Source organism: Coturnix japonica, chromosome 12 (genome assembly GCF_054131305.1).
Source record: "Coturnix japonica strain WE chromosome 12, WE-NBRP24, whole genome shotgun sequence".
NCBI classification, from domain to species: domain Eukaryota; kingdom Metazoa; phylum Chordata; class Aves; order Galliformes; family Phasianidae; genus Coturnix; species Coturnix japonica.
Genome location: NC_140674.1, coordinates 3,972,000 through 3,995,998, shown reverse-complemented (window position 1 = coordinate 3,995,998; position 23,999 = coordinate 3,972,000). Strand labels below are relative to the sequence as shown.

The window sequence follows — 23,999 nt, the reverse complement described above, 5'->3', positions numbered from 1 at the left end:
GGGCCGCAGCGCGGCGATAACGGAGGGATGGCACGGAGCGGTTTATTGGGAAGAACCGGGCTGCACCGGGACGGAGAGTGACACACTGGACTCGGGAGCGGCCGCGACGTGAGCCTGTAGGGGGAGGGAAAGAAAGCATCAGTGACCTGAGGGAGTCAGTGCGGTGCGGGGGGAGCAGGGGGATGCGGTGGTACCGCCAGCTCAGAACAAAGGCTGCGTTTCCTCAGCAGCGCTGTGCCCATGTAGCACAGCTGCTGCCAGGTACAGCCATTGCACGGTGATATCCCAGCGCTGGCTGCAGCGTGGCACGGTGCAATGAAGTGCCCACCCCTGCGGCCTGAGAAATGCCGTCAGAGAGCTGCTGGATTATGGAATTAAAAGCTAAGGTGTCCGAAAGGAATAACTACTGCTAGGGGTGGGTGAGCACAGCAGGAGAAACACAGCGGAGATCCCCCTCCATCCTGCAGAGCTGGGTGTTTCTGCTGCTGTTCCTCCTCCGTCCTCTTGGAGGGCACAACCACCCTTTCAGCTTCTCTACACCCAGGAGAGCTGCGCAGTGCTGTGACACAGGGGGCACGTCAGCCTTCAGGATCAGACCAGAAAAACAGGCACGGCATTGGCAGGAAGCAGCCCAGCTTCAGAGCCGGGCTGGCACGGGAGAGACGAGCCTTGGCTCTAAGGAGAAGGATTCAGAGCCTGATTACCACCGAATGCTCTCCTCGATGCTCCAAGACCTTCCTTCCCGCTGCCAGCTGTTTCAGGATGGTCTTCTGCAGCAAAGGGGCATTTGCTCCTCTTACAACAGCTGCCAGTTCTCCTCTCTGAAAAGAGTGAGAAGCAGGTCTGTCACAGAGCACAGCGTCCCAGGCTCTGGAAATCAGCAGATCATCCCATCATATACTGTGTTATCATAGAATCATTAAGGCTGGAAAAGACACAGCACTCAGTGTGGCCTCACCAGTGCTGAGTACAGGGGACAACCACCACCTGATGTGTCTGAGGATGAAGGGGAGCAGCTTGTGGCAGCAATGAGACCCTGCAGTAGCTGTTCCCACTCAGTCCCATTTATTGCTATGTAACTACTGTATAAACTTTTCACTCACTGTATAGAAGAGAAAGATGGGCTCGCATTTTCCTCTGTATTTTTCCAGAGCATCAATGGAATCAACTTCAGCCTAAAAAGGATGTCAGATAAAACAAGTGCTTATGGTGAAACATTTCTGCTTCACAGGAACACACACACAACAGCCTGTGCTCAGAACTGGCCATCTCTCACCCCTCACATACAGCAAAACCCCAGGTTAAAATTACACCAGTCAGAGCAGGTTCATTCACACAGGCTGGAACTCCTGCACTGTTACTGTTTGGGCTGGATGTGGAAAGATGAATGACTTCAGCCTTCAGTTACCTACTAAGTTCAGGGAACAGAGTATGGATTGCTTAAGTAGTGCCCAATGGGACCTTACCACAGCAAAGTGCAGAAGGTCACTGCTGACTTCATTCCTTATCCTTCGGAAAAGATCCACTACAGTTTTGCATGGGCCACACCAGGCTTGATATGCATCAACAACTGCGAGCATGAAAATAAGAGCAAGGTCGGAATGGATTGTTTCAGACCTACACCCATAGGCTGGTTTGTGCACTTTGCAGTCTAATCTTTAGGAAGGGGTTGCATAAAGAACAAAGTGCTTGTAATATAAAACAAACTGACACTGTGTGCTGACCAAGCCCTTACCAAGGAGGCCTTCAAGACACAGCATTTCCTCCCAAAGCTCCTGGCTATTGATGTTCATCTGTGTGGAAATGTAAAACCAGTCAGAGCAGCAGTAAGTCATGAGGTAGCTGTAAACACATCGACGTGTCACTGTGTGCTTACCTGTATGGCAGACATCTGTTCAGAGAGGTATTATCTGAGCACTGCAGGAAAAGCTTCCTGCCTGCACTCCTCTAGTCAGCAGGGCCAGGACACAGGTGGGAGAGCACCTGGAAGCACTGCACAGGTGTATGGAGCAGGCAGGAGCACCCAGACAAACGCAAGCCCTCCCCTTTCAGTTGCAGCATCTCTTTGAACAGTCTGGGTGCTTCATTTGCAGAGAGGCAGTTATTGCGGGAGGTGAGCAGGGAAATAATCACTGTGTCTTCACAGGATGTTGGCATCAGGGACTGTACCAGGCAGTGCCATTTATCTGGATGGATCATGCCACAATCCTGATCTCAGCATCAGGACAGCAGTGTGTGCTTTCCAAACCCTTTGGTGTGCAAGGCACGAGGCTGCAGCTGGGGGATCACCTAAAGCTGCAGCTGTGAAAGCAGCAATCAGGCCAACCCGTATTTACACACCACATGGACACGTTTCTTCACAGCTCCCCACCCTCTGCAGGGCTGTGGGGGTTTCTCCCCTCCCTCACTCCAGGCAGCTTTGCTCACAGCAGGGATGGAATGACCCCTGTGACCGATCATGGGGTGCAGCACTGGAGGGCAGGCAATGCTTCTGGAACTCCATGCTGTCCCCAGTAATTCCAGGAACCTCCTTTGCTGAGCTGCCTACTTCTGTGAGCGCAGGTCATGCGAGGGCAACAAAGAATCATTGTCAGAGGGTGTTATTGCAAAGTAGAATAATCAAAAATGGCTCAGCACAAACTACTCAAGTGTCAGCAATAGCTCAATAGATCATCTACGCCATTGGAATGTGCTAAAAATGCTGACTGTAGGACGGCCTTGGACTCGTAGGGGAGCAAAAAAAGATGAGAGGATGACACACAGGCCTAGTAGAACCCAGTCTGCTAAATAAGCTGTTCTGAAATTTCGGATTCTTTAAGCAAGTGACTTCAAAGAATCACTCATGTTGGTAATATTGCTTCTTTGTTGCTGTGCTGATACTGAGCAACAAAGATTCCTGACAGCATTCTCAGTTGGTATCATTAATCCTAAATACATTTAGTATACACTGCAAGACTGTTAGCTGCAAGAAGGGTATTATTCAGTAATTAACACCAACACACATGAAAAGACTGCTAGAATTCCCAAGTCAAGGACTTGGGCTGGAAATCCCCATGCAAACTAAGTGGCTTCTTTCAGACTTTCAGGTGTCACTGGAGCTCAGGGGGAGCAGTTTGCCCAGGCCCCCACCTTGCTCAGAGCAGGGAGCTGCTCTGACACCTCCCCCTGTTCTAACTGCTTTCTCTGTTTTCAGCATGTGACCCCAAGCCTAATTTATCAGCGCGCATCTACAGAATTAAGAAATGCAATTATTGCAGGTATCAGCAGTGCTAGGACCACCCTCAGAGCACTGCACAGCACGTTAATGAGTTCAACTCATTTATGATGATTGTAATTTGCAATAATGAGTTCAACTGATGGACTCAGAAAGCAATGCCAGCACTGCTCAAAGTGCTTTGCTAACGTGGATGCCCAGCAGCAACCAGGATATGGCTCTTCTCTGAGAGCCCCTTTGTGTCTCTAAGCCAACACTCCGTGCCATACACAAGGCTCAGGTCACGCAGTCACCCCTGTGCGGACCTCACCTAGGATCTCCCAAGCTGGATGTGTGGCTGGTTGCCAGAAGTACAAAGTCTCATTGCAAACATTCGCCATCACAAAGGAATGCAGTGCAACAAGCAGCAGCAGAACTCATTCCTAGCTTAAACCCACCACCTTTCTCTTCTTACATACTCACAGTCTCACCCCACGTTCTCCAATAGTGACTTATGGAGTCCTTAACCTCCCTCACTCCTTCTCTAGTGAACACTGAACTCCATGCAAAATCTCAAGATACTCATAACCTCTTTTGGCTTTTTCTATGGCTTTGCATAGTAATCTGCTCTCAGAAGCTTCCTCTCCCCTATACAGTTATAGAGCATCATTATGGCACTCGCAGGGTTTAAATAGGCAAACATTCCTCTATGCATCGATGTGAAATGGGCTTCTCTTTCCCTGCTCCCTCCCAACTCTTCCCAGCTTTGCAGCAATCTCTGAACACACAGGCTGGTCAGAAATGCCCGGTGAGGCTCAGACCAGCAGGACCCTCCCTCCAGCTCCCTGCTGGAAGTTCTCTGAGTAGTTCTGCAAAACACCCATGCGTTTTGTCCTTGGAAAGCACTCGAAGTGCAGAGCGGTGCCAGCAGGTAACAGCGCTGCAGTGCAACCTGCACAGAGCAAACTGCACCCTTGGCACTGACCTTGGGGTACTTGCCTTGCTGCAGTTCCCCTGTGCTTCCCACCTGCCTTCAGGAATGCTTTTCTACCACGAGAAGCTCGCAGCAGAGCTCTGTCAGCAGATACCCCACGACCAAACTCCATTCTTTTCAGTCCTCTGTGAACTCAGCAGCAGTTCTGAGGCCTTCCAGCACGGCTGGCTCCCACTGACCTGAAGGGCCGCCTCCTTTCTCTTTGCAGCCATTCTTCCACGGTGACAGCAGTTGCTGTGCAACACCCGTTGTCTCCTAATTATGTGACTCCAACCAGCCGCCAACCTGCACCACAGAGAGAGTTTCACCTGCTGCTGCTCCTCAGCCCAGGACCCAGCAGGAGCAGGGCTGCAGGGCTGCAGGGCTGCAGGGCTGCAGCCGAGGTGCTGCACAACAGTGGAACTGCCAAGCCTGCAGAAGGAGCAGACGGGGCCCAGTAGCTGTGCTGGCAGCTCCCCAACGCTGCTATGGCAGCACTGGGCACAACAACAGCCCAGCCCTCCCCGCTGCCCTTCTCCAGCCTCACTGCCGTGGGAAGCTGGGCTCCCTCTGCTGTGAGCACCTCTGCCTTCCTTCTGCCTGGCCAACCCACCCTGCTCTGCCCTCTGCTGCATGTCCCCCCCACTCCTCATCCCTCCTAAACATGGGGCAGAGCCAGACATCACCCCGCTGAGCAGAGGGGAAAAGCTGCCAGCCCTTCTTCACACACAGCTCCACAGCAAGTTTTCTCCCCTCATCCAAAACAAGCATCCAGCTGCCCACAAGCATTCAGGTCAGCAGGGCTTCTGCTCACCCTGACTCCGCACTGAGCTCCTTGGGCTCCAGGCACACACCTCAACCTGCTCCTTGCCACGTAGCACACAGCCATCCTCCAGCCGGCCACCTCCTGGCTCAGAATCCTGCTTCTGGCACAGCAGCTGCTCTCCCTCATTGCCAGCAGCAAAAGCTCAAGGTGACACCGCTCTGAGTCGCAGGGACACGGGCAGAGAATCCCCAACCTGCATCGCCAGTGTGGGTGAGCACTGCACCCCGGGGTGCCCAACGGCCGCCTCTCTGTAAACATAAGGCTCCAGTAAAATCCCAATGATTACGATCACAGCTGCATTTTGTACATGCTTATACCTAACATGTGCTTACATGTCACAATTACTTGCTCATCCCCTTCAAAAACCTAGTTTCTAGGCTTCAATAACCTCATGCACCTTGATTATTCCTCTGCCTGTTGTATCACTGCCTCAGGGGAGACCCATAGAGGCAGGGCAGCCACTACCTGGTGAAAGGCTGTAGAAGATTGGGGTATTTTGTAATGTGAGATCCTTGCCTTAAGAACACAGGACTCCTCTGAGCACATCACATACATTCCTTCACTACCAAGATGTCCATCAGTGCTAGGAACAACTGGCACATTGTTTCATTTGACTTTGAGAGAATACCCCAACCAAGCAGGAGGCGGTGAGTGAGCTGCAGACAAGTGTCTGATCATTAGCATCCTCCACAGCAAAACCTATTGCTTGGACATATGTAACCTCTGAGAGAACGGTCATCACTACTTGACCCTGCAAACAGACACAGAGAGCAAATACACTTAATAAAATTGATTAGGTTTGATTGGTTTTCAGGAAGAGAAATGGCACAAAGATGGCAGAAATGCGATCACGTCCAAACTCTGAGTGTTTTGGTTCTGCAAATTCAAGCTCAAGAGATGCCGCCACCCAAACAAAGCTGGTAAAGGCCTGGCCGACACATTTGTCCCAATGGCAGCCTCAGGAAACAACTGTGGGGCTGTGGAGATGGCACAGAGAGTGCCGGCTGTTCCATGAAGTTCAGAAAAACCTACATGTTCTGGTAAAGTTCTTTTTATTTACACTATTCATATTCTTCTCTTTGTACATACCTACAGCAACACCAAAAATTATTCACGACGCTTAACTGAAGGTGAAAATGTTCTCATCCAACAGTTTGCTCTGCCAACACCTGTGGGAAACGGCAGTTCTTCTCGTGCAGCAACAAGATTGTCTGAGCATGAGCTTCATCATTTCTAGCAGAATTTAGGAACCACCCCCCTCAGATGTACACAGATACTCACTCACCTTTCTTCTGAACTCTTTTAGGCACCAAAGTTTTATAGAACCAAACTCAGGTTTATTGTTAGAAAAGCAAACTGGGGGAGGGAGAGGGGGGGGGGGGGAGAGATATGGAAGAACTTGAGCTCCTAAATGTACACAGCAGGAGTGAGGGCTTAGAGGTCAGATACACACTGTAAAGTCATATTCACAATATGCTCTGCCTCGGAACTTTTCCTCAGTTCAAGCCATAGCACATCTGATGGGATTTTATAGATAAGACTTCATTTCTGAGGTACTGCTAAGTATCAAGTTCTCACTTATTTTCACTTTCATCCAAAGTCCATCACAAAAAAAACTTGCAGAAGGATATAAGAACTTCCAGTCACTTACTGCAGTGTCGGGGGGGAAAGTGTCAGGTGCTCACTTTTATTTGTCTTTCAAGAGCAGAAGAAATTACATGAAATGTATATATTCTCCTCTGCAACCAAGTGATAACAGTTACCTGATACACAGCACATTCCAATTCCAGGCCAAACCGTGGTCACGTTTTCTGACACGAGTAGTGACCTCTGAAAGAAGTAAGGCTATCACAATTTAACCTTCTGATCAGAAATTTAAGATTAAGATGCTTATCAAAACTGGTTAGCAAAGTCACAGACATCTCTTCCTGCAGCAGCCTTCCTGAAGCTCAAAGTAACATGAAAGATTTGGTTTAAGACATAGGCTGCAGCCCTTCACATGTCTGTTAGTGCTACGTAGATACAGTGTTTGGAGATTCTGACTATTGAAACTACAGCCTAACCTGGAATTAGAAAGTAGACGTAGGAAGAAAGCAAGAGCCCTGACCTGCATGAAAGAGAGCTCCTTACTGCTCCCATTTGCTCCTATGCATTATTGACTCCTCAAGCCACCAGGGAGGGGTCTTGCATTCCAGCCTAACATTTCACACAGTCTTCATTTGTACCCACAATTTTTCTCCACGCTTACAGGCACCATCTCAGGAACCTACAGACAATTTAGGCTTCTGAGTATAGTAAAATCCCCTTGCTTATCACCCAGCTATCCAAACCCATGCATGTGTGTATATCTGTACATATACACAAAGTTCATAGCAACATGACTGAGCAAAAAAAGAAAAAACCCATCCCTTCTCCAACTTAAAGCACCCACTAATGGAAGTTATTTGCATGTTGCTTAACTATGTCTGAAGGTAAAGGATGAAAAATAAAGCAATCCCTCAACCACTGCTTGCCAGGTCCTTCTGGTCTCTTGAAAGCAGAGCTTTTGCAACATGTTGTTCTCTCCACTGATATAAGGGATCGGCAAACACGTAACATTAGTGAAATCAGCTAATCCTTCAGCAATTACCTGAGGAAATTCTTGGCTTCTACAGCAAGAGCTTACACCTGCTTATACTGCAGCCACCTGCCACTTCCCAGAGAAGTCAGCAGCCAGGCTAACTCCAAAGCATGAGACTTTCTTCTCAAACTGCCCAGGGATACAGAGCAACCCAGCTGTCCCATACCACTCATTTGAGCATTTCATCAGCACTGAGTGACCCTGTATGGCAACACGATGCTAACTCTGGGATCTTGTCAGTACAGAATTGGCTGCCTGTCCTTTGGGATATGCTGTCTCCCCTTATTTTCCTCTTTAAAAAGGAAGTATAATGTAAGTTAAGCTGAAGTTCAGAAATGCATATATTTTACTTAAAAACATTCATCTGTTCAAAATCCAAAATAAACTTTATGGGATACAACAGTTTTTTGTTTTTTGTTTTTTTAAATAACATTTCATTCAAACTGTATATAATTCATTGAAGTATTCGTACAGCAAACAATGGTTAACCCTTGAAAACCTGTAGAAAAAGATTTTCACACACACACACACACAAAAAAAGGAAAAACAAAATTGAGGTATCGCACCCAACACACATCCACCCATACATACACACACTCAAACACACCCACACACATCCACGCACACAGGCTGCAGCAAAAGCAGAAAACTGTAGGCCCAAAAGGAAAATGATGACTGATTGTTCTATTCCAAAGTCCAGGTAGCTCAGGAAAAAAACAAACCAAAACAAACAAACCAAAACAACCCCCCGAGAGTCCTCTGAGTAAAGAAACTACCTCAAAAAAATTCTCAAGTGCACTGGAGACCTGATCATTTTAACTGTTTCTGCAAAGCAGCTCCCTGCACCTAAGAAAAATGCAGCCCAAGGTGACTTGTGCAAATATAAGGAGTCAGGAGGATTTCCTGCTGTTCCTTAAGTAGACATGAGGGGTGTCCGTAGATTCCATTAGCCTTTGATCATGCAAGATACTGCTGGAGTGCTGTCTTCGCCCTGCAAGTGAAAATCAAGCTGTTAATTGTTGGGTTCTGGCTTTATCATCATCAAATGTATGAACAAAACCATGCATTACGTCAGCAAGATAGGGAAGGTAACTAAAGAGGTGACAGGAAACTAAAAAGCTGCTTCCTTCAGTTTGGAAGAACCTCATTTCTGGTGCAGAAATGCTGTGTGGGCTGTAACAGTTCAAGGATCCACCTGGTACCTGAGAATAAGATGATCTAATCACGTACATCAGATGTTCAGCATAAACTAAGCTACTGTCAGGTATGGTGTGGATTAAGATGCATCTCAAATCTTGAATTTTTAAGCAAAGAAATCCCCCTTCAGTTGGTGAGAAGCCATTATTTTTCTGTACTACAGATGTGCCATGAAAACAGCGACTATAGCTGGGAAATAAACCTGTCATGTATCATGAAGTTAGCACACACAAGAAGCACATTATTCTTGTCAGGAAAACCACCTCTACTACCACAGTGAGCACCCTCACAGTAACAGTGGAAAGCAGCAGTCAGAACAGGACAATTTTTATAACTTTGCACAACATCTTGGTTACAAATACCTCCCAAAAAACTATGGTGAGAGTTTTGTCAATATTTCAGCTAATTGAGTGTTAATTATCAGAACCTGAATTGAAAAGTTTTGCTTCTCCTTTGAGCCTACACCTCCCAACCATGCTGTCATGGCCCTGACAGTCCTTTCCAAGACCTGAGCCAACTCAGCAACCCAGAAGATCACGTATAAGAGCAAAGATTCCCCTCTCATCTTGGTTTCTGGATTTTATGTTTTATTTATACTCACTTGTCACACAGATTCGGATCCGATGACTGACTCAATTTATGTAGGATATCTACTATTCCCATGTCTCGTAGTTTATCTTGGCGTTCTTGTGAACCTACAACAATAAATCACATTCTTGGAAACACCACTGAAATAAAAAACACGTGCAGAACAGAAGAAAGGAGTGGCAGCAGAAACCAGCTTAGGGAGTGGGGTATGGAGCACAGTTCAGCTAAGACACAGCAATGGAAAACTCCTTCAGCTGTGGCAGCTTTAAAACAGAGCTCCTCTTTCTTTTCTGTATTTCAGTACACACGTGTTTAAAGAAAAAAGAATTCAAAGGCAAAATCCCAGACAAATTTTATCCTAATGCAAGCAATTGAAGTCAGGCTTCTTTAAACTCCTTTTTCTGTTTTGGATACAAGCAGCATTTAACCGGAGGTGTATTTCTAAGTCTAAGCTGTAGCACTGTGAGCAGAAAAACATTTGGAGCATAAAATTCTGTGACCTGAGAGAGGTGTAATCTGTGTGAACCTCATCAGCTCCTTTTCATTGACATCATCCTCCTCCCTTCCTGCCCCTCTACATTTTCTCCTATGTTCCAAGCACTTCTTCCATATTACACCTATAATGATGTCTCCCTTTATGGTTTGGATTCCACTGCACTGCAATAATGACTAGTATGTAACTCTATCCTTTTGATCAGGGCAGTAATTTGTCTATGCATTACTAATAAGGCTTTCTTACCTTCTTCTTCATTCCATATGAGATTAGATATACAGAACATGGCAGCAAGCTGAAGTTTAGCATTTGAATGACTCTAAATATAGAAAAAAAAAGTATTCAAATTTAGAAGACGAGATTCAGAATTTCTCACACATTTTGGCATTCATCCTGTAACAAATGAGGTAGGAAAAGCGGGGACAAATTCTGTATCTATAACTTCTCTCAAAGATAACACCATGACATAAGACACTTTGGTAGCTTTCAGTCAATTCCTCTTACATACTCAGTAAGAGATCTACTGGATGCTGCTTTTCCAAGATCATTACAAGTTTTCCAAGTAGAACTGTTAAATGTATTGCTTAAGTCAGCATAACATTATTACAGGAAATAACACCGGATCTTGTAATCAGCCATACAGAGCTGCACAGCATGATTTCTTAAGCACAACTGGGTAGACAAGAGCTAAGTGCGTGACGATGACTAAGAATTTACACGAATAAATACTAAAGCGTCATCCTTAATTCTGGCAAAAGATCAAGATAAAACACTGAAGAAGAATTCCCTCATACCATATAATATTTGATTTTCTGCAGAATGTCATCGTTGGTCATAATCAGTTCTTTTGCTGTTGTTCCATCTGCTATATTGGCAAGTATACATAACGTCTGAAAGAGAGAAAAACTGTTAAGAATATTGGCTGCAGATCACATCCCATGATTTATACAGCTTTCCTGACAGCTCTGAACTTGTCACAAACAATTCTTTTAATTAGTTTTAATATCGTTAATCTGGATTTTCCAGCTTGCTTACATTTCACCAGTGCCAAAGCAGTAACAATTGTGCCTGAACAGCCCTTCCAAAAACACAGTTTTTGCTGTTATAAAAAATTAAGCAACAATCACTGATTCATTTCACAATGAGCAAAATTTAAGTCTCTTATGGGAATATGCAGCACACAGACAAGATACAATGTGTTGGAAAGTAAAGGAGTCTATTCTGTAACAGCAGCTAGGAAAAAAACAGAACACATCCATGTCGTTCTTCAGGTCAGGAAAGGGAAAACCAGAGGTCTATCTGCTGAACCCTCAGAAAAATATCTTTTTTTCCCCACAAGTTCTAATCACACATCTCACCTGCAGAGGTAACGCAAACGAACTACTTAATGCACCTGCTTACTACTTGTGAATTAGAAAAGCCATCTTACAACATAACCTTGAAGCAAGAAAGCCCATGTTTGCACTACATGCACAAGGCATTAAGACTTGCAAAGGCAGCTTTCCAGGTGCTCAGGAGGCACATTGCTCTATGAATTCTTCCCTAAAGAGCTGCACAAGAATTCAGCCATGTTTTCTGTACGTGTGGCTGCAGGAGGGCTGTGGAGAATGACCAGCGCATGTGTGATGCCTTTGCCTAAGCTGCATATGTCCATTATGTCCCAAAGCTGCTGAGGACACACTAACAAGGCAGTCAGTGATAAGCACCATCCTACTTGTGTGCAGTGTTGTGTGCAAGTTAGTTCTGAAACAAAAACATGTTCATCTCATTGCAGGGGTAAGCGAAGTGCTCTGTAAATGAAGGCTCCAAAACTGAAAGCCTACGTTCAGCTTCAGTACAACAGCCTTGTTACAGGAGGTGTGCTTCCTCCTCTAAAATAATTCTCAGAGGCCTGGCAGGCAAAATCATCTCCTATTGCAAAAAAGGCCATTTCACTTACTAGAGCTTTATCAAAAACAATTTAGAAAGAAACAACTGTTTAATCCTCAGCTGCTTCACAACCATGGTTTCACTACACTTGCTACATATTTAGTCTTACATGTGTTTGTGGTTTGGTATTTCTTTTTGCTAATTCTGCATTTTAAATGGCCACAAAAGACCACTTCAGCCCACTCTTTACTGAGCAGAGATTTCAATCACTCTGGATTTAGCGATTAAAGATATTTGCCATGCTGCTCACTACCAACATCCATTCTAAGCCAAAGGAATCCGTGGCAATCTCCCACAGCTCCTCAGTGCCCCCATTACTCACCACCACATGTCCTGTGTGAGGAAGACAGTTAAAGAGAGCCTTCATCTCCCATAATTAGCCAAATTCTGCCATCCATCCTTGTACTTTTGCTGTGGTGGCCTCACCCTTATGCTGTTCTAAAACCAGAAATGCTTTTCTCTGTTGAACATCTCTCTTCAGGTCCCTTTGCTCATGTAAATTTTTACTCATCCAACTGCAGTTTTTCAGAGCATGCCCCTCCTGCTCTTCTCTTGGGCTACACCAGCATGCTCTTCTCCCCGCTACTGCCTCCTCTGCTGTGAGCACTGCTGGCTCCCACAGCCCCCAGGAACAGCTGAGATGCCACAGCTCCCAGCAGAACATGTTCCACTGCCAGCAAAGCAGGCACTAACACTATTCTTTTTTATTGACTGTTCCAGCAGCTGCTGTAGGAGCAAATAACCATGAAGCTTTTCCAGGCATGAAATATTGGCTTTTTCCTCTTCCCATGTCCCCACCATCCCCCTTCTGCCATGCTACTGCCTTAGATTTAATTCTTCTGCTCTCATGTACAGTGTTCTCCTACCTGTGAAATCTAAAAAGCATTCTGAATTGAATTCAAGCATGTTTACAGTAATGCACTGAAGAGGAACTTCTTGTAGGTGCTAAAGTTATTAAATGGACAGACCTCAGTAAAACAGCCACAGCAAATCATAATCCTCAAAAAAATTAACATGGTGAGAACAGTAAGCATTTTTAGATGTTTCTCAAATTGTATTCTGCCATGAAAACAAAAGAAAGGATACCTGCTCTTTGACTTCTATATTGTGCTCCCCTTCCAAAATGAGGGTCACCGCTTGCATGATTTGCTTCCCATGAGTGCTCATTATATGGTCTATGTGCTGTCAAAGCAATGAAATACAGTTAGCAGTAATTTTCCACACACATAGGCAGCATTCCTACATGAATTACTTTAAATAAAGAGTAGCAACATTGCACAAAATTCCTATAGTACATAGCAAGATCTCCCAAAACCCAAAGCAGCAGAAACACTTGGTAATATTCCTCTTCATCTGAACCCTGGTCACGTTTGAGAGAGCACAATATGGGCCTTGGTTCTGAGTTCACTGAAACCTGTAGGAAAAAAACCACTGGTTTCCTACTTGGCCACAGGCTGAAGACTAAGTCCTGCTGGATGTGAGCTCTCAGTATGATGCTGTAGTTATAGAAAGAACCACCTTTTCTCCTCTGATAACAGGAGGACATCAAGGAGGGGTAAAGAAGTGTGGCTTATTTTTTTTCCACCTGGAACTTTTGCTACACTTACTGGATCATTGCAACCAGGTTTGAGATCTTCATTTAATAAAACCAAAAACCTTAAAGGATTCAGAAAGATAAGATGCATAAATTACTTATAGTCTAGGAAAACTGTCTCAAGGTCAGAGACTTACAGGTAAAAGGGTCATATGATTAGGGACTACCAGTACAAGAATATAAGCAGTCATAAGGAGTAACAGAAAAAAATGCAAAACTAAATCTACTGGAGGATCTGATAGCAAAACTCAGGAGTGACAGCCAGCAGCCACCAGACATAACCTGTGCACAGCACACACTGCAGTTTTCTGAGCTGGAACTTCTTATCAATAGAGATTCTTGTAGGATTTCTTAAAATTGCTAGCACTGAAACTTGAATCAAAAGCTGCTGGATGAGTTACTCTGGAGTAAGTTCTGGGTACAGAATGAGAACGGTTGATTCTGGCTCTGCAGTGTTACAGACAGTAGGTGAAGCTGGGATGGTATCAGACAAATAACACCTTAAAATAATGAGACTCTGCTGTCAGAGCTCAGCTCAGGGTGAATTAATGAATGACAGGTCGCTTCTTTCACATGAAAATCTTCACATTAAGACAGTGTAAATCCTCAATGAAGCTTATTGAGATTCAGTAAGTACAGATATCAGAAGCTATTTTGCAGTGACCTTTTTATGGTAGAAACACAACACGTGATAAATGCACAGTAGAGGCTTCGTGCCATTTTTCTCTCACAAAAATGCTGGCTTGCCAAATGTTTGCTGCATGTTTTCCCTCTGTTCATCACAGGGGATTACCCCTTTCATTTCCTCCACCAATATCTCATTCTCCCTGTCAAAAACAATTCATGGACTTACATTTTCAAACCATTTTACTTTAGTGTGTAAAATGAGCAAATGCATTTTTTTTCCCCCAAGTGAACAGTCCCACAGTCAAATTCATCAAGTCTGAGCTCACTACACAGCTGGGTAAGAACAGAAATATTTCAGGTGTCAAGAGAGAAGAAACATTAGGTATCCTCAATACAATGCACCTCTCCACATACTGACTCAGAAGTGCAGCTCCCTCACTGCCCTCACTGCTATTCTGGACAAGTTTTTAGGACAACACTGTGGGAAGCTAAATGTAATGGAGCTGATGATTAAATACAACTGTCTAGTGCTGTATTTTATAACAGATAACAAGCGGATGTACAGAATTCTTTCCAGTTTTTCTGACACTGGTTTGAACTTTTGCTTACAGACACTGGGATAAATGCAAAGCAGAGCCCTCAGTTTTAGCCACGTACCAAAGAGCAATCAAACAGAAAACCATTTTGTATTCTCAGCCAAAATCTTTGTCAAAAATAAAAGTGATCATTAATTTCCATTGTCTGTATGTTCGATCAGAACAAAGTCTGTTTGCAGCTCTACTTACTGGACGAGTAGACAGTAGATTCCTGAGCAGTCCCAAAGTTTTCATCAGAACATTTACATCGGAATCAGAGAGTAACTGGAATAACTGCTCCGTGCTCAGACCTCGTAAGATGTCTGATTTGATCTTCTGTTCAGCTTGAAATGCCATATTCTGAAAAAGACAATGCTTTTTAAAGCTTAAGCTTTAGTTTTTTACTTTTAGGAGACTGTTGCCTGCAAGCATATAAATATCCTTGCTGAATTAGTCCCAAAATTGCTATAACTTACAAAGAACTGTAAATTCCCCATAAGAGAGCATTTATGGCTATGCAATAAATCCATATGCACACTGTTTCATGGCTGATTTTGCTGACCTGGTTATTACCCACTTTTATTTGTCCCCATAATGATTTGACACTGCTCAAATATTTGCCTGAATGATCCGGACAACCAAATCAGTATCTGAATGAAAGGGTTCTTATTCATCTCTAGCTGTTGAAGCGTTCCAGGCTGACAGTGCTTTCCTTCTTTGGATGGACAGAATGCAAAAACAGACTTCACTTACACTATTTCTAGTAACAGCTCACAAGTTTCTTAAGTCACATTAACAAACTACTCCAGAAGTGCAATTGCAAGAAGTATTCCATTGGTATTTTACTCACCATTAAAGCCCAAATGCCATTCACTCGCAAGGCAAGATTTTCACTTTGTGTTAAACTACACAGAAGTTCTATGGCTCCTGATTCCAAAATAGGCTAAAATGAACAAGTTGGGACAAAAAAAAAAAACCAAAAAACCAGACCTTTAAAACAATACTCCAAATAATTAGGTGTACAAATAAAAGTAAACATCATTTTTTTTAAAAAAAGGTCTTGCTTATATCTCACTCTTCAAATTCCAACACACTCGGCCTGCTCTGATGAACTGACAGAGCCATGCTCCATATTCATGAGCACTAAAAGGTAGTTTTCTATGAGGGGAGAGAATTCTTTACTCAAAGAGTGGCGAGGCCCTGGCACTGCTGCTCACAGAAGTGTGTGGCTGCCACATCCCTGGAGGTTCCAGGGCCAAGCTGGATGAGGCCTTGGGCAGCGTGAGCTGGTGGAGGGCAACCCCATGGCAGGGGTTGGGGCTGGGTGGGCTGTAAGGATTGTACGAAACACAGATGTGACACAGAACGCACAGCAGATATCCCCTATCTTTCAATCAAGAAAAATAAAAACCTCTCAGTCGAGCTATGGCAGCATTTTCAAGATCACAGCAGTAATTCTGTAAGACAATCATATCCCCAATTAAAGTTTGTTTTCTTGGTGCTCTCAAGTTGTTTTTTTTTTTTTAAGATAATCATTATTCTATGAGTTAAAAAATTCATTTCTACTTTTTCTTTCCCCCCTTCAGAGACTATATTTAACTATTCAACAATATTTAAGTGTCACAGCACTGTAAGCAGGTTTACTTGATATTAGCATCAATCAGAGATTTCAGTCTGCCTAACATTACAACTCTATGACAAATAACATGTCGCTCCTACCCACCAGAATACCCTTACACTTATTGAACCCCTCTGTAGGGTAGCTTTCATTCAGAAACAATAAAAGGTAACAGACAAACACTAACCTCTTTGCTCGGTGAGAATTCTAGTAGAAGATTGCATAGTGTAGAAGATGCTACTATCAGAATTTCATTTGGAGCATTCTGTAAAACCTGTTGTCATGAAGGGGAGAAGGGAGAATCTCTGTCAATGAGTAGGGTAAGGCAGGGATTGCTGTGAAATGGAATACTTGTACACATTTGGAGATGCTTTGATGCTCATAGTGCAGATTCAGACAGCACTCATTCAACTCAATGTGATACTTCTTACTACATGACAAGCTGGAGCAATGCAAAACTCTTTCTCATAAGTCAGATTTGAGAGCTTTCATGTGGGTTTTAAAAGAAATCAAGGGAATGAAGCCCTGTTCTGCAAAGCATGGGTCTACTCTGCTCAGCATCCATTCTTTCAACAGAGAACAGGCTGCAGCTGCAGAACACCTCTGTACCACGCTTTACCAAAAAAAAAAAAAAAAAGACAAAAAAGGAAGCTCCAGGAACTTGCGTGGTCAAATCTCTCGACTTGCCAATTAAGACTGATTAATTAACCCACGGATTATCATCACAATTCATAAATTCATAAATCAAGAATCAGTGCTTCATGTGTAATAGGTACAGTATATTATATCTTGTCAGAAAATAACTGCTCCATCATTTCCATCATGAAACTACAGTAAAAAGTAGTCCCACACTTTAGGGCTTCTAATTCACACAAGCCTCATATAAGGCCAATAAGATGACCAGCACATCAGTTTTGTGTAGTCCGTTATTTCTGAGGATTATGTTCATAAGCAGATCAGAGAAAGTCAGTGAGACTTTGTACAGGCCTGAGCAGCGTGTCCAATAGGCATCCATCCTTCTTGTACAGAATCATCCAAACCACCAGCAACAGCCGAAAGATCTCCTGATTACTTCCTTACAGCACTTTGAAGCTTGAAGACAGTCAGCTCATGTAACTGTGCCTCACTATCAGGTTCATCAGTTCAACTTTGCCGATGAGGCTTTGTCTGGCATGGCTATTGTACTTCTGCATAGAGTCAGGCTCATTTCAGGCATGGTGATTCTCAAGGACATCTACATTGCCTAAGCATTCAGGCTCTTTGCAGAATCACCTCAATCCCCATTCTCGAGAGCTGAAAAACACTGACACTAAGAAACTGGTCTATCTATCTGCACTTAGTGACAATCACATTACAGGGCAAGAAACAATAGATGCATCTCAATGCATTTTAACCTTGTGCACAATAGCATTTTATTTTAAAAAAAAAAAAAAGTATTTTAAAAAGTTTTGCTGAGTTCTTCAGCTTCAGTTTTAGTATTTGCAATGAGAACTAGAGAACTACAGCAGAAAACAGACCTACATACTCTTGTAGCACTTACAGACCAAGCCTGAGCTGTTCCATCTACTCTGAACTGAAGGATATACAGTCCTAGTGTCCTGCAAGACTAAAAATTAGGGATAATGTAGCTTTATTAACTGATCACAGAAAAAAAAGATGAACAAATAGCAAAGCATGGACCACAGCACTCTTGGCATGAAATCTGATTTCTGGGTCATATATGCTATGACTCTACAGAAACACGTGCAAATTAAACATACACCATATCCTCCACGTTATTATAACCAAGCAGAAAATTCGAGTGGTTGCAACTTGACTTCACTTACCTTCATTAAAGGTTTCCATACAGCATGGTCCTGAAAACTTGTCCTGAGCTGCTGAACAGAACGGGACAAGCTGTGCAAACATCTAAAACAGAAAAGAAACATTCATTGTGAAAAAAGTACACAGAGATATGCTTCTGCTTCTATGCATACACACACACATGTTGCTTTTGCACATAATAATGCAGCCTAGAACGTGGTGACTAACAGCTTGCAAATAGCAAAAGAAAATACTGAGCTAGTCCAGGATCATTTTCTCCCCCTAACAAGTTTTCCAAAAGCAGAAGATTTCAGATTAACTTCAGCTCTTGAAAAAAGTTCTACCAAGTGCAACACCAGACTTTGACCAAAAAAAATTGTTTGTATGAAACAAAAAAAGCATCCTACCTGACTGCAGCTAATCGCACCTTGATACTAGATTCAGATAAGCCATTAACAATACGGTCCATCATATTTTCAGTTTCAATGATCTAGAGCAAAAAGTAACCAATATCATATGAATAAAATAATATGAACATTTACGGGGCTGTTATCTTTTGTTTTGTTCTTCTTTCCTGTCTGCAATGTTTCAAATACCGTACAAAAACTATAACTAAAAACAGCAAGCCACTTTAGAGTCTCAAACTAAGCAGAACAAAGTGTGCATCTGCACGTGATTTGGGAGATATCTATACCCTCTGTTCCACTACTGCTCTCAAAATGTCCTGAATAATCATTGAGAAAAAATACATATAATATGTACAATGTATTACTCAGTGTTATACTAAAATGAAAGATAGCATGTGTGAGTGTACAAAATATATACAAACTATAGATTAGAGACATGTGGTAAAGCCATCTGGAAAAGATACAGTTGCTCATCTTCCATATTTAGACATGGCCGGCACAAGCATTTAAAACTAGGAGAAAAGGGAGTTAATACCATGGTGAAAGATGGCCTTTATATAATAAACCAACTTTGCCCTGTTCACATCCATCACTTGTTAAAGACAATTCTTTGAAATGTAAGAGAAGGGATCCTTGCTATTAACTAAAGAAATTAGAAAGAGAAATGTATGAGTTTGAATCTCTGGTTGGGTTTGCTGTGGTAGGACAAGGGGAAATAGCTTCAAACTTAAAGAGGGGAGATTTAGATTTGATATAAGGAAGAAGTTTTTGGTTTTTTTTTACAATCATTGGAGACACGGAGATCCAAGGTCAGGCTGGATGGGGCTCTGAGCACCTGATGGAGCTGTAGGTGTCCCTGTCTGTTGCAGGTGAGTTGGGCTGGATGGCCCTGAAGGGTCCATTCCAACTCAAATAATTCTATCATTCTCTAAAATCTGGAGATTCTGAATGGGTCCCCAATGAAAAAATCCTCCTACTCGTTATCCTCTCAACTGAATGTTTTCCCACCTCCTACCTGCCCTTGCTTTTCATCCATCCTGCTTCTTGTGCCTGATATTTTAGTTTGACATAGCAACCCCACACTAAATTTCAAACTTTTAACTACATGACTACTCCTATCTTCCCATCTTTTCTTCATTGTTTGAGTAGAATTTGTCCCCCATCACACCACATTTTCTAATAGCACAAACCCCTCGGTCACTTCAGAATCACCGAATCAATTGTGACTTGGTTTCACAACATGATCAGATTTCCTAGGGTTTGTTTCTGGGTAAACATTCATTTTATAACAGAGGCAAATTTTGTCTCCCCAAAACACAGGTTGCAGAAATGCTTTAAGACCCACATGCCACAGCAATGACCTCACACAGCCTAAATGGCTGGACTGATAATCTTTCTAGGTCCCTTCCTACCAAGCTATTCCATTTCATTCTGAGTAGCAAGGACCACAGCACGCTGAAAGACTTTATTCTGAAAATCTAGTTTATCACCATGAAAAATTCACACCAACTAACCTTACTCTTCTATTTTGTTAATAAAGACAAATTTTCTTCAAATCCCACTCAAAGAAAGAGCGCTGTAGAACTCTGTTAATGTAACAGAAAGCAAGCCTTCACAACTCACAGCAAAACAAAGGAAGAGTTGGAAGGAGCAAAACATACATCCAAGCTCTTGCACTGCCCTTCACCTATAGCTCTGCCTCATTGCTGACATTTTTGCTCACCTTTTTTCGAATATCTTCATCGTTTGCTCCAAGGGAAGCATACAGCTTGAAAGCAGCCTGGCGCAGCTCATGGGCATGCTTCAAATCATGGTCAAGCTATTTAAATAAATACAGATATCAAATATAGACGCTAAAAATTACGGGTGGTATTTCCTTATTTGCTGTACACTAATAGCTGCTTCCTCGGGTTTTGTCTATCACACGTAGAACAGCCAGAAATACAAACAACCTGCTGTTTCATCAGCTGATGTCCACGCTCATCATCTGAACACAATAATTTAAGGGTATGGTTAATGTCACTGTTGAGTTACAGATAAGCCAACTTAAATAACATCTGCTTACAACATTTTGATGCCAAAACACTTCTCAGATGTTACTGCTCCATCCAGACCATATTAAGGTGAAAAGCAGTCTTATTTACCCAACAGAAACTTATAGGAACAAGCCAGAAGAAGTGGAAAAAATTAGTACAGAATCAAAAGTTTTATCAACAGAACCGAAGCCCATCCCTCAACCACAGGACTTAGAGCTTAAGGAGATTGTTAACTTCCAGTTCCTGTCATAAGGGCAACACATCAAAGTGCTAACTAGATGTTTGGGGAAGGTAACAACACAGGTTCTAGGCAAGTGAATTAGGGTGATGCATCACGGGACACATGACTCACAAATCAGGAACAACTGTACTGGGTATGATAATCAAGTGGGAACACTTGGCTGTAGGGATAATAGTGGCATCCCAGCTCCTGCAAGGTGTGAGCAAGGCAAGAAGCAGAATACATACAAAGCCTTGACTTTGGGATAGTAGACCTGCATTAGCTGAAAGAGAACACCCTGGTTGTCAGCCAGGAGAAGAGAAGGCTGAGCAGAGACATAAGAGCAGCCTTCACCTCAAGAAGACTACAAAGAACATGAAGCTGGACTCTCTATGGAGGTGCAAAGAAAGAGGAGACAATAATCAGATTGGAACAGGTGAGGTTCTAACTGATATTCACCTGGGGAACACTGGAACTGAATGCACTGAGAAGCTGTTTAATCACCATTGTTAGCAGTTCTCAATAGCCAACTGGACAATCCCTTCATGTCCTTACCAAGCAGAGCTGCTCTATGATTGACACCCTTGCAAACTCCAACCCAAAGGGTTCCACATAACAGAGCAACATTTTAAGCCTACTCAAAATGCCAGAAAAATGCCAGTATTAAGCGACAAGTTATTGGTATGAAAGAACTGTCCAAAATTAAGCTGTACGAACAATTTCCCCTGGTACAGATACACCATTAGAGCAGAATGTATTATGTCTATTTTTAATATTTTAACAACAATAAGTAATCTGTTCTGTAAAGTCCACACTCATCCTGTTTTTACCTTCTGGGGAGTAATTCAAAGAGTTTTTTTCCTTCTCCTCCAAACAAGCACCCTGCCGTTCCAGGTGGCTATTTTTAGAGACTTTCTGAACACTTAAAGCCATGTCATAATACCTATAATCACTCCTGTTCAGAACCTTAGCCATGTTTTTGATGCTACCACCAACACTCACTGCTTCCCAGTCAAATGCTAATTTTCCTTCTGCTTATTATCTAAAGTGCAACCAACAGTTTTTTTAATATTTAATTTGCATTTTTACATCTACTTAAAAGCAACTGTACGTGCAGAATCAATTCAATCCCTTGAAAGCCTGAGAGGTGTGTCCACCCTCGGGGACAGTCTCAAAGAAAAACAAAGGCTCTGTAATCCACTTCTTTGGGGTACTTTCTTTAAACTGAATGAGAGAAAAAGGGAATTGACAAACGATACTTCCCTACAAGGAATATCAAGAACAATCCTGTTTCCAAGACTGACTGATCTACTAGTGCTTTGGTAAGTGTATATACAGCTGGGAATAGAACAGCTCCTAAAACACCTATGATAATAAGCCTCCAAGGTATACTGGATCATTGTTTATCCAACCTCTTGCAAGTGCAGATAACATCTGGAGATAATGTGAAATGATATACAGGGCATCCAGGTTTTTCTGCGTAACAGAAAGAACCATCTCTGAACTTGACATTTTCCACAACTTCACCTATGAATTCACACCATCCACATCACATGGACTATTATCTCTTATGAAGACGAAATGCAGTGGCTCCTGAAGGTAAACCTTGTAAACTCAGCACATGGGCAACATGACAGATGCCCTTGTCCGGTATTTCACTGCTACATTGGGAAATGTCATGAAAATCCTACGAAGAAGCTGCATTAAACTATCCAGAAACCATCTTCCCGTGTTCCACAAAGAACAGCAAAATACTTCTTACAAGATGTAGAGCCCAAATATACACAAAGTTCTTTGTTTGGATATTACAGGCTCCAGAATGAACAAAGACTTGAGGACTAGTTGCATTAGGGTCATGGCCTAGCCTAGGTCTGGCAACCTTTCCATTGAAGAACTTGGATATAAGGCTGAGCTAAATAGAATAAAGAAACACCTTGAGCCCATTTCTTACTGTTTTTCAAAGATTCAGCAGAAGAACCTACCCTTTTGATATCAGTGATTGCACTCACTGAGCTGGGATACTTGAAGTAATCGGCAAGCATGACAATGAGGTGGTCAGTAATGCTGGCAATTCTCTGAAGTTCCACGTCTGTTTCAATCAAATAGGCCAGAGTTTCTGCTCCTTCTACTCGTTCCTCCAGCAGTCTCTCCTTGCTACACATTCGAACCAAACATGGCAGAGTCTGATGAGTTTAAAAAGAATAAAAACAAAATACTGTTTGGAACAGCTACGTTCATAAAGAAACTCGAACAGCTATTTTAAAACAATTCTCAGTAATGCTATTTGAACAGGTACCTTCAGACAAAAAGTATTTTAAAGACTACAGAGAAATTGTTCAGGCAATACTGAGTATACATTAGGCTACTTTCAACCACGTTCTCATGCAGTGAAAAAGAGTTTAGATCAGATGTCACTACTGACACTGATGATACTGGAATGAACTGCATTTTGGATATCCGCTTAAAAAGATGGGAGAGATGGAAATTTGACTCTGCCAACATGAGGACTTTCACCTGTAATTACCTTGAATGGCAGATACGAAATTCCCCCTAGCAAACAGTGTAAATGTACCATACTCAACTGCGATTAACACTGAAACGTGTTTTCTTAGTGCAGCATCTTATAAAGAAACTGCCCTTTCCCCTGCATTACCAGAACACTGGACATAGGGACAGTTCCTGACGCGCTGCAGACAACTCTCCCAACCCTAACCAAGTTATGAAGCACTGATGTTCAGACAAACTTACAAAACTACTGTGAAATTTGAGGAACAGCCTGATTTTGACAGGCTCCTTTTATACACTGTGCAAGCATTATAACTATTGTCTTCTGTCTTGACTACAGTCTTCTGAAACTTGCTTCTGAAACAGATAACAGCGCCTTGTTCGCATGCAGAGATCAAGGTAGGGATGTGGTTTCCATGTTACTTACAAACAGTTACTTACATCATTACAAACCTTAAACTGCTGTGTGTCAAACTTTGGAATATTTATTGCCGGATATCAACATTTTGGTATCTAAAAGTTCTTACAAGAGGTACACTGCTATAAGTGTTTTAAGGCAATTAGGGAACAACTGTTTGTTTAACTACTATCATTAGAACTTGGTGCTTTGAGATCACCTATTTAACAGGCTTTGCACTACTTCTTATACTAGACAAATAAAAACAGGAATAGATCCTTATAGAAATGCTGTTTTAAACAGAATCGTCTAACTAGCTCACCTTAAGAACGATGCAAGAGTCATCTGTCCGTATTGCTCCAGCTCTGCACATGGAAGTAAGGCTGTGACAACACAAT

At 42.8% G+C, this 23,999-nt stretch overlaps 2 protein-coding genes across 29 annotated transcripts in view; both read right to left on the bottom strand.

Annotated features, from left to right (window-relative positions):
• Positions 1 to 17: 17 nt before the first annotated feature.
• NME9 (NME/NM23 family member 9) lies at positions 18 to 4,985 on the bottom strand. Of its 4 annotated transcripts, none has more exons than XM_085512665.1 (6): positions 4,367 to 4,973; positions 1,736 to 1,793; positions 1,467 to 1,570; positions 1,104 to 1,175; positions 705 to 821; positions 18 to 114 (listed from the first exon to the last, which is right to left on the bottom strand). In XM_085512665.1, the coding sequence occupies exons 1-6, from the start codon at positions 4,847 to 4,849 to the stop codon at positions 43 to 45; spliced, it is 906 nt and encodes a 301-aa protein (XP_085368791.1). In that variant the 5' UTR covers positions 4,850 to 4,973; the 3' UTR covers positions 18 to 42. The 4 variants fall into 4 exon arrangements, with proteins under 4 accessions (XP_085368791.1, XP_015726486.2, XP_085368793.1 ...); XM_015871000.3 differs by having other exon boundaries at positions 1,736 to 1,842; positions 4,367 to 4,471; XM_085512667.1 differs by lacking the exon at positions 4,367 to 4,973 and adding an exon at positions 1,877 to 2,040.
• Positions 4,986 to 6,650: 1,665 nt separating this feature from the next.
• Positions 6,651 to 23,999, bottom strand: part of ARMC8 (armadillo repeat containing 8) — a 53,292-nt gene continuing 35,943 nt past the window's right edge. For 8 of the 25 annotated variants that reach the window (XM_085512625.1, XM_085512626.1, XM_015870980.3 and 5 more), the window contains 13 exons: positions 23,924 to 23,984; positions 22,682 to 22,882; positions 20,167 to 20,262; positions 18,444 to 18,526; positions 18,060 to 18,141; positions 16,421 to 16,507; positions 15,466 to 15,558; positions 14,826 to 14,975; positions 12,906 to 13,001; positions 10,685 to 10,780; positions 10,137 to 10,209; positions 9,411 to 9,504; positions 6,651 to 8,603 (listed from right to left, as the gene is read on the bottom strand). In XM_085512625.1, the coding sequence (XP_085368751.1) occupies positions 8,570 to 8,603; positions 9,411 to 9,504; positions 10,137 to 10,209; positions 10,685 to 10,780; positions 12,906 to 13,001; positions 14,826 to 14,975; positions 15,466 to 15,558; positions 16,421 to 16,507; positions 18,060 to 18,141; positions 18,444 to 18,526; positions 20,167 to 20,262; positions 22,682 to 22,882; positions 23,924 to 23,984 (1,246 nt within the window). In that variant the 3' untranslated portion in view covers positions 6,651 to 8,569. Of the gene's footprint in view, positions 8,604 to 9,410; positions 9,505 to 10,136; positions 10,210 to 10,684; positions 10,781 to 12,905; positions 13,002 to 14,825; positions 14,976 to 15,465; positions 15,559 to 15,888; positions 16,073 to 16,420; positions 16,508 to 17,220; positions 17,527 to 17,660; positions 17,840 to 18,059; positions 18,142 to 18,443; positions 18,527 to 20,166; positions 20,263 to 22,681; positions 22,883 to 23,923; positions 23,985 to 23,999 lie in introns of those variants that run through there. The other 17 variants (XR_014933138.1, XR_014933140.1, XR_014933141.1 and 14 more) reach the window with 13 other exon arrangements.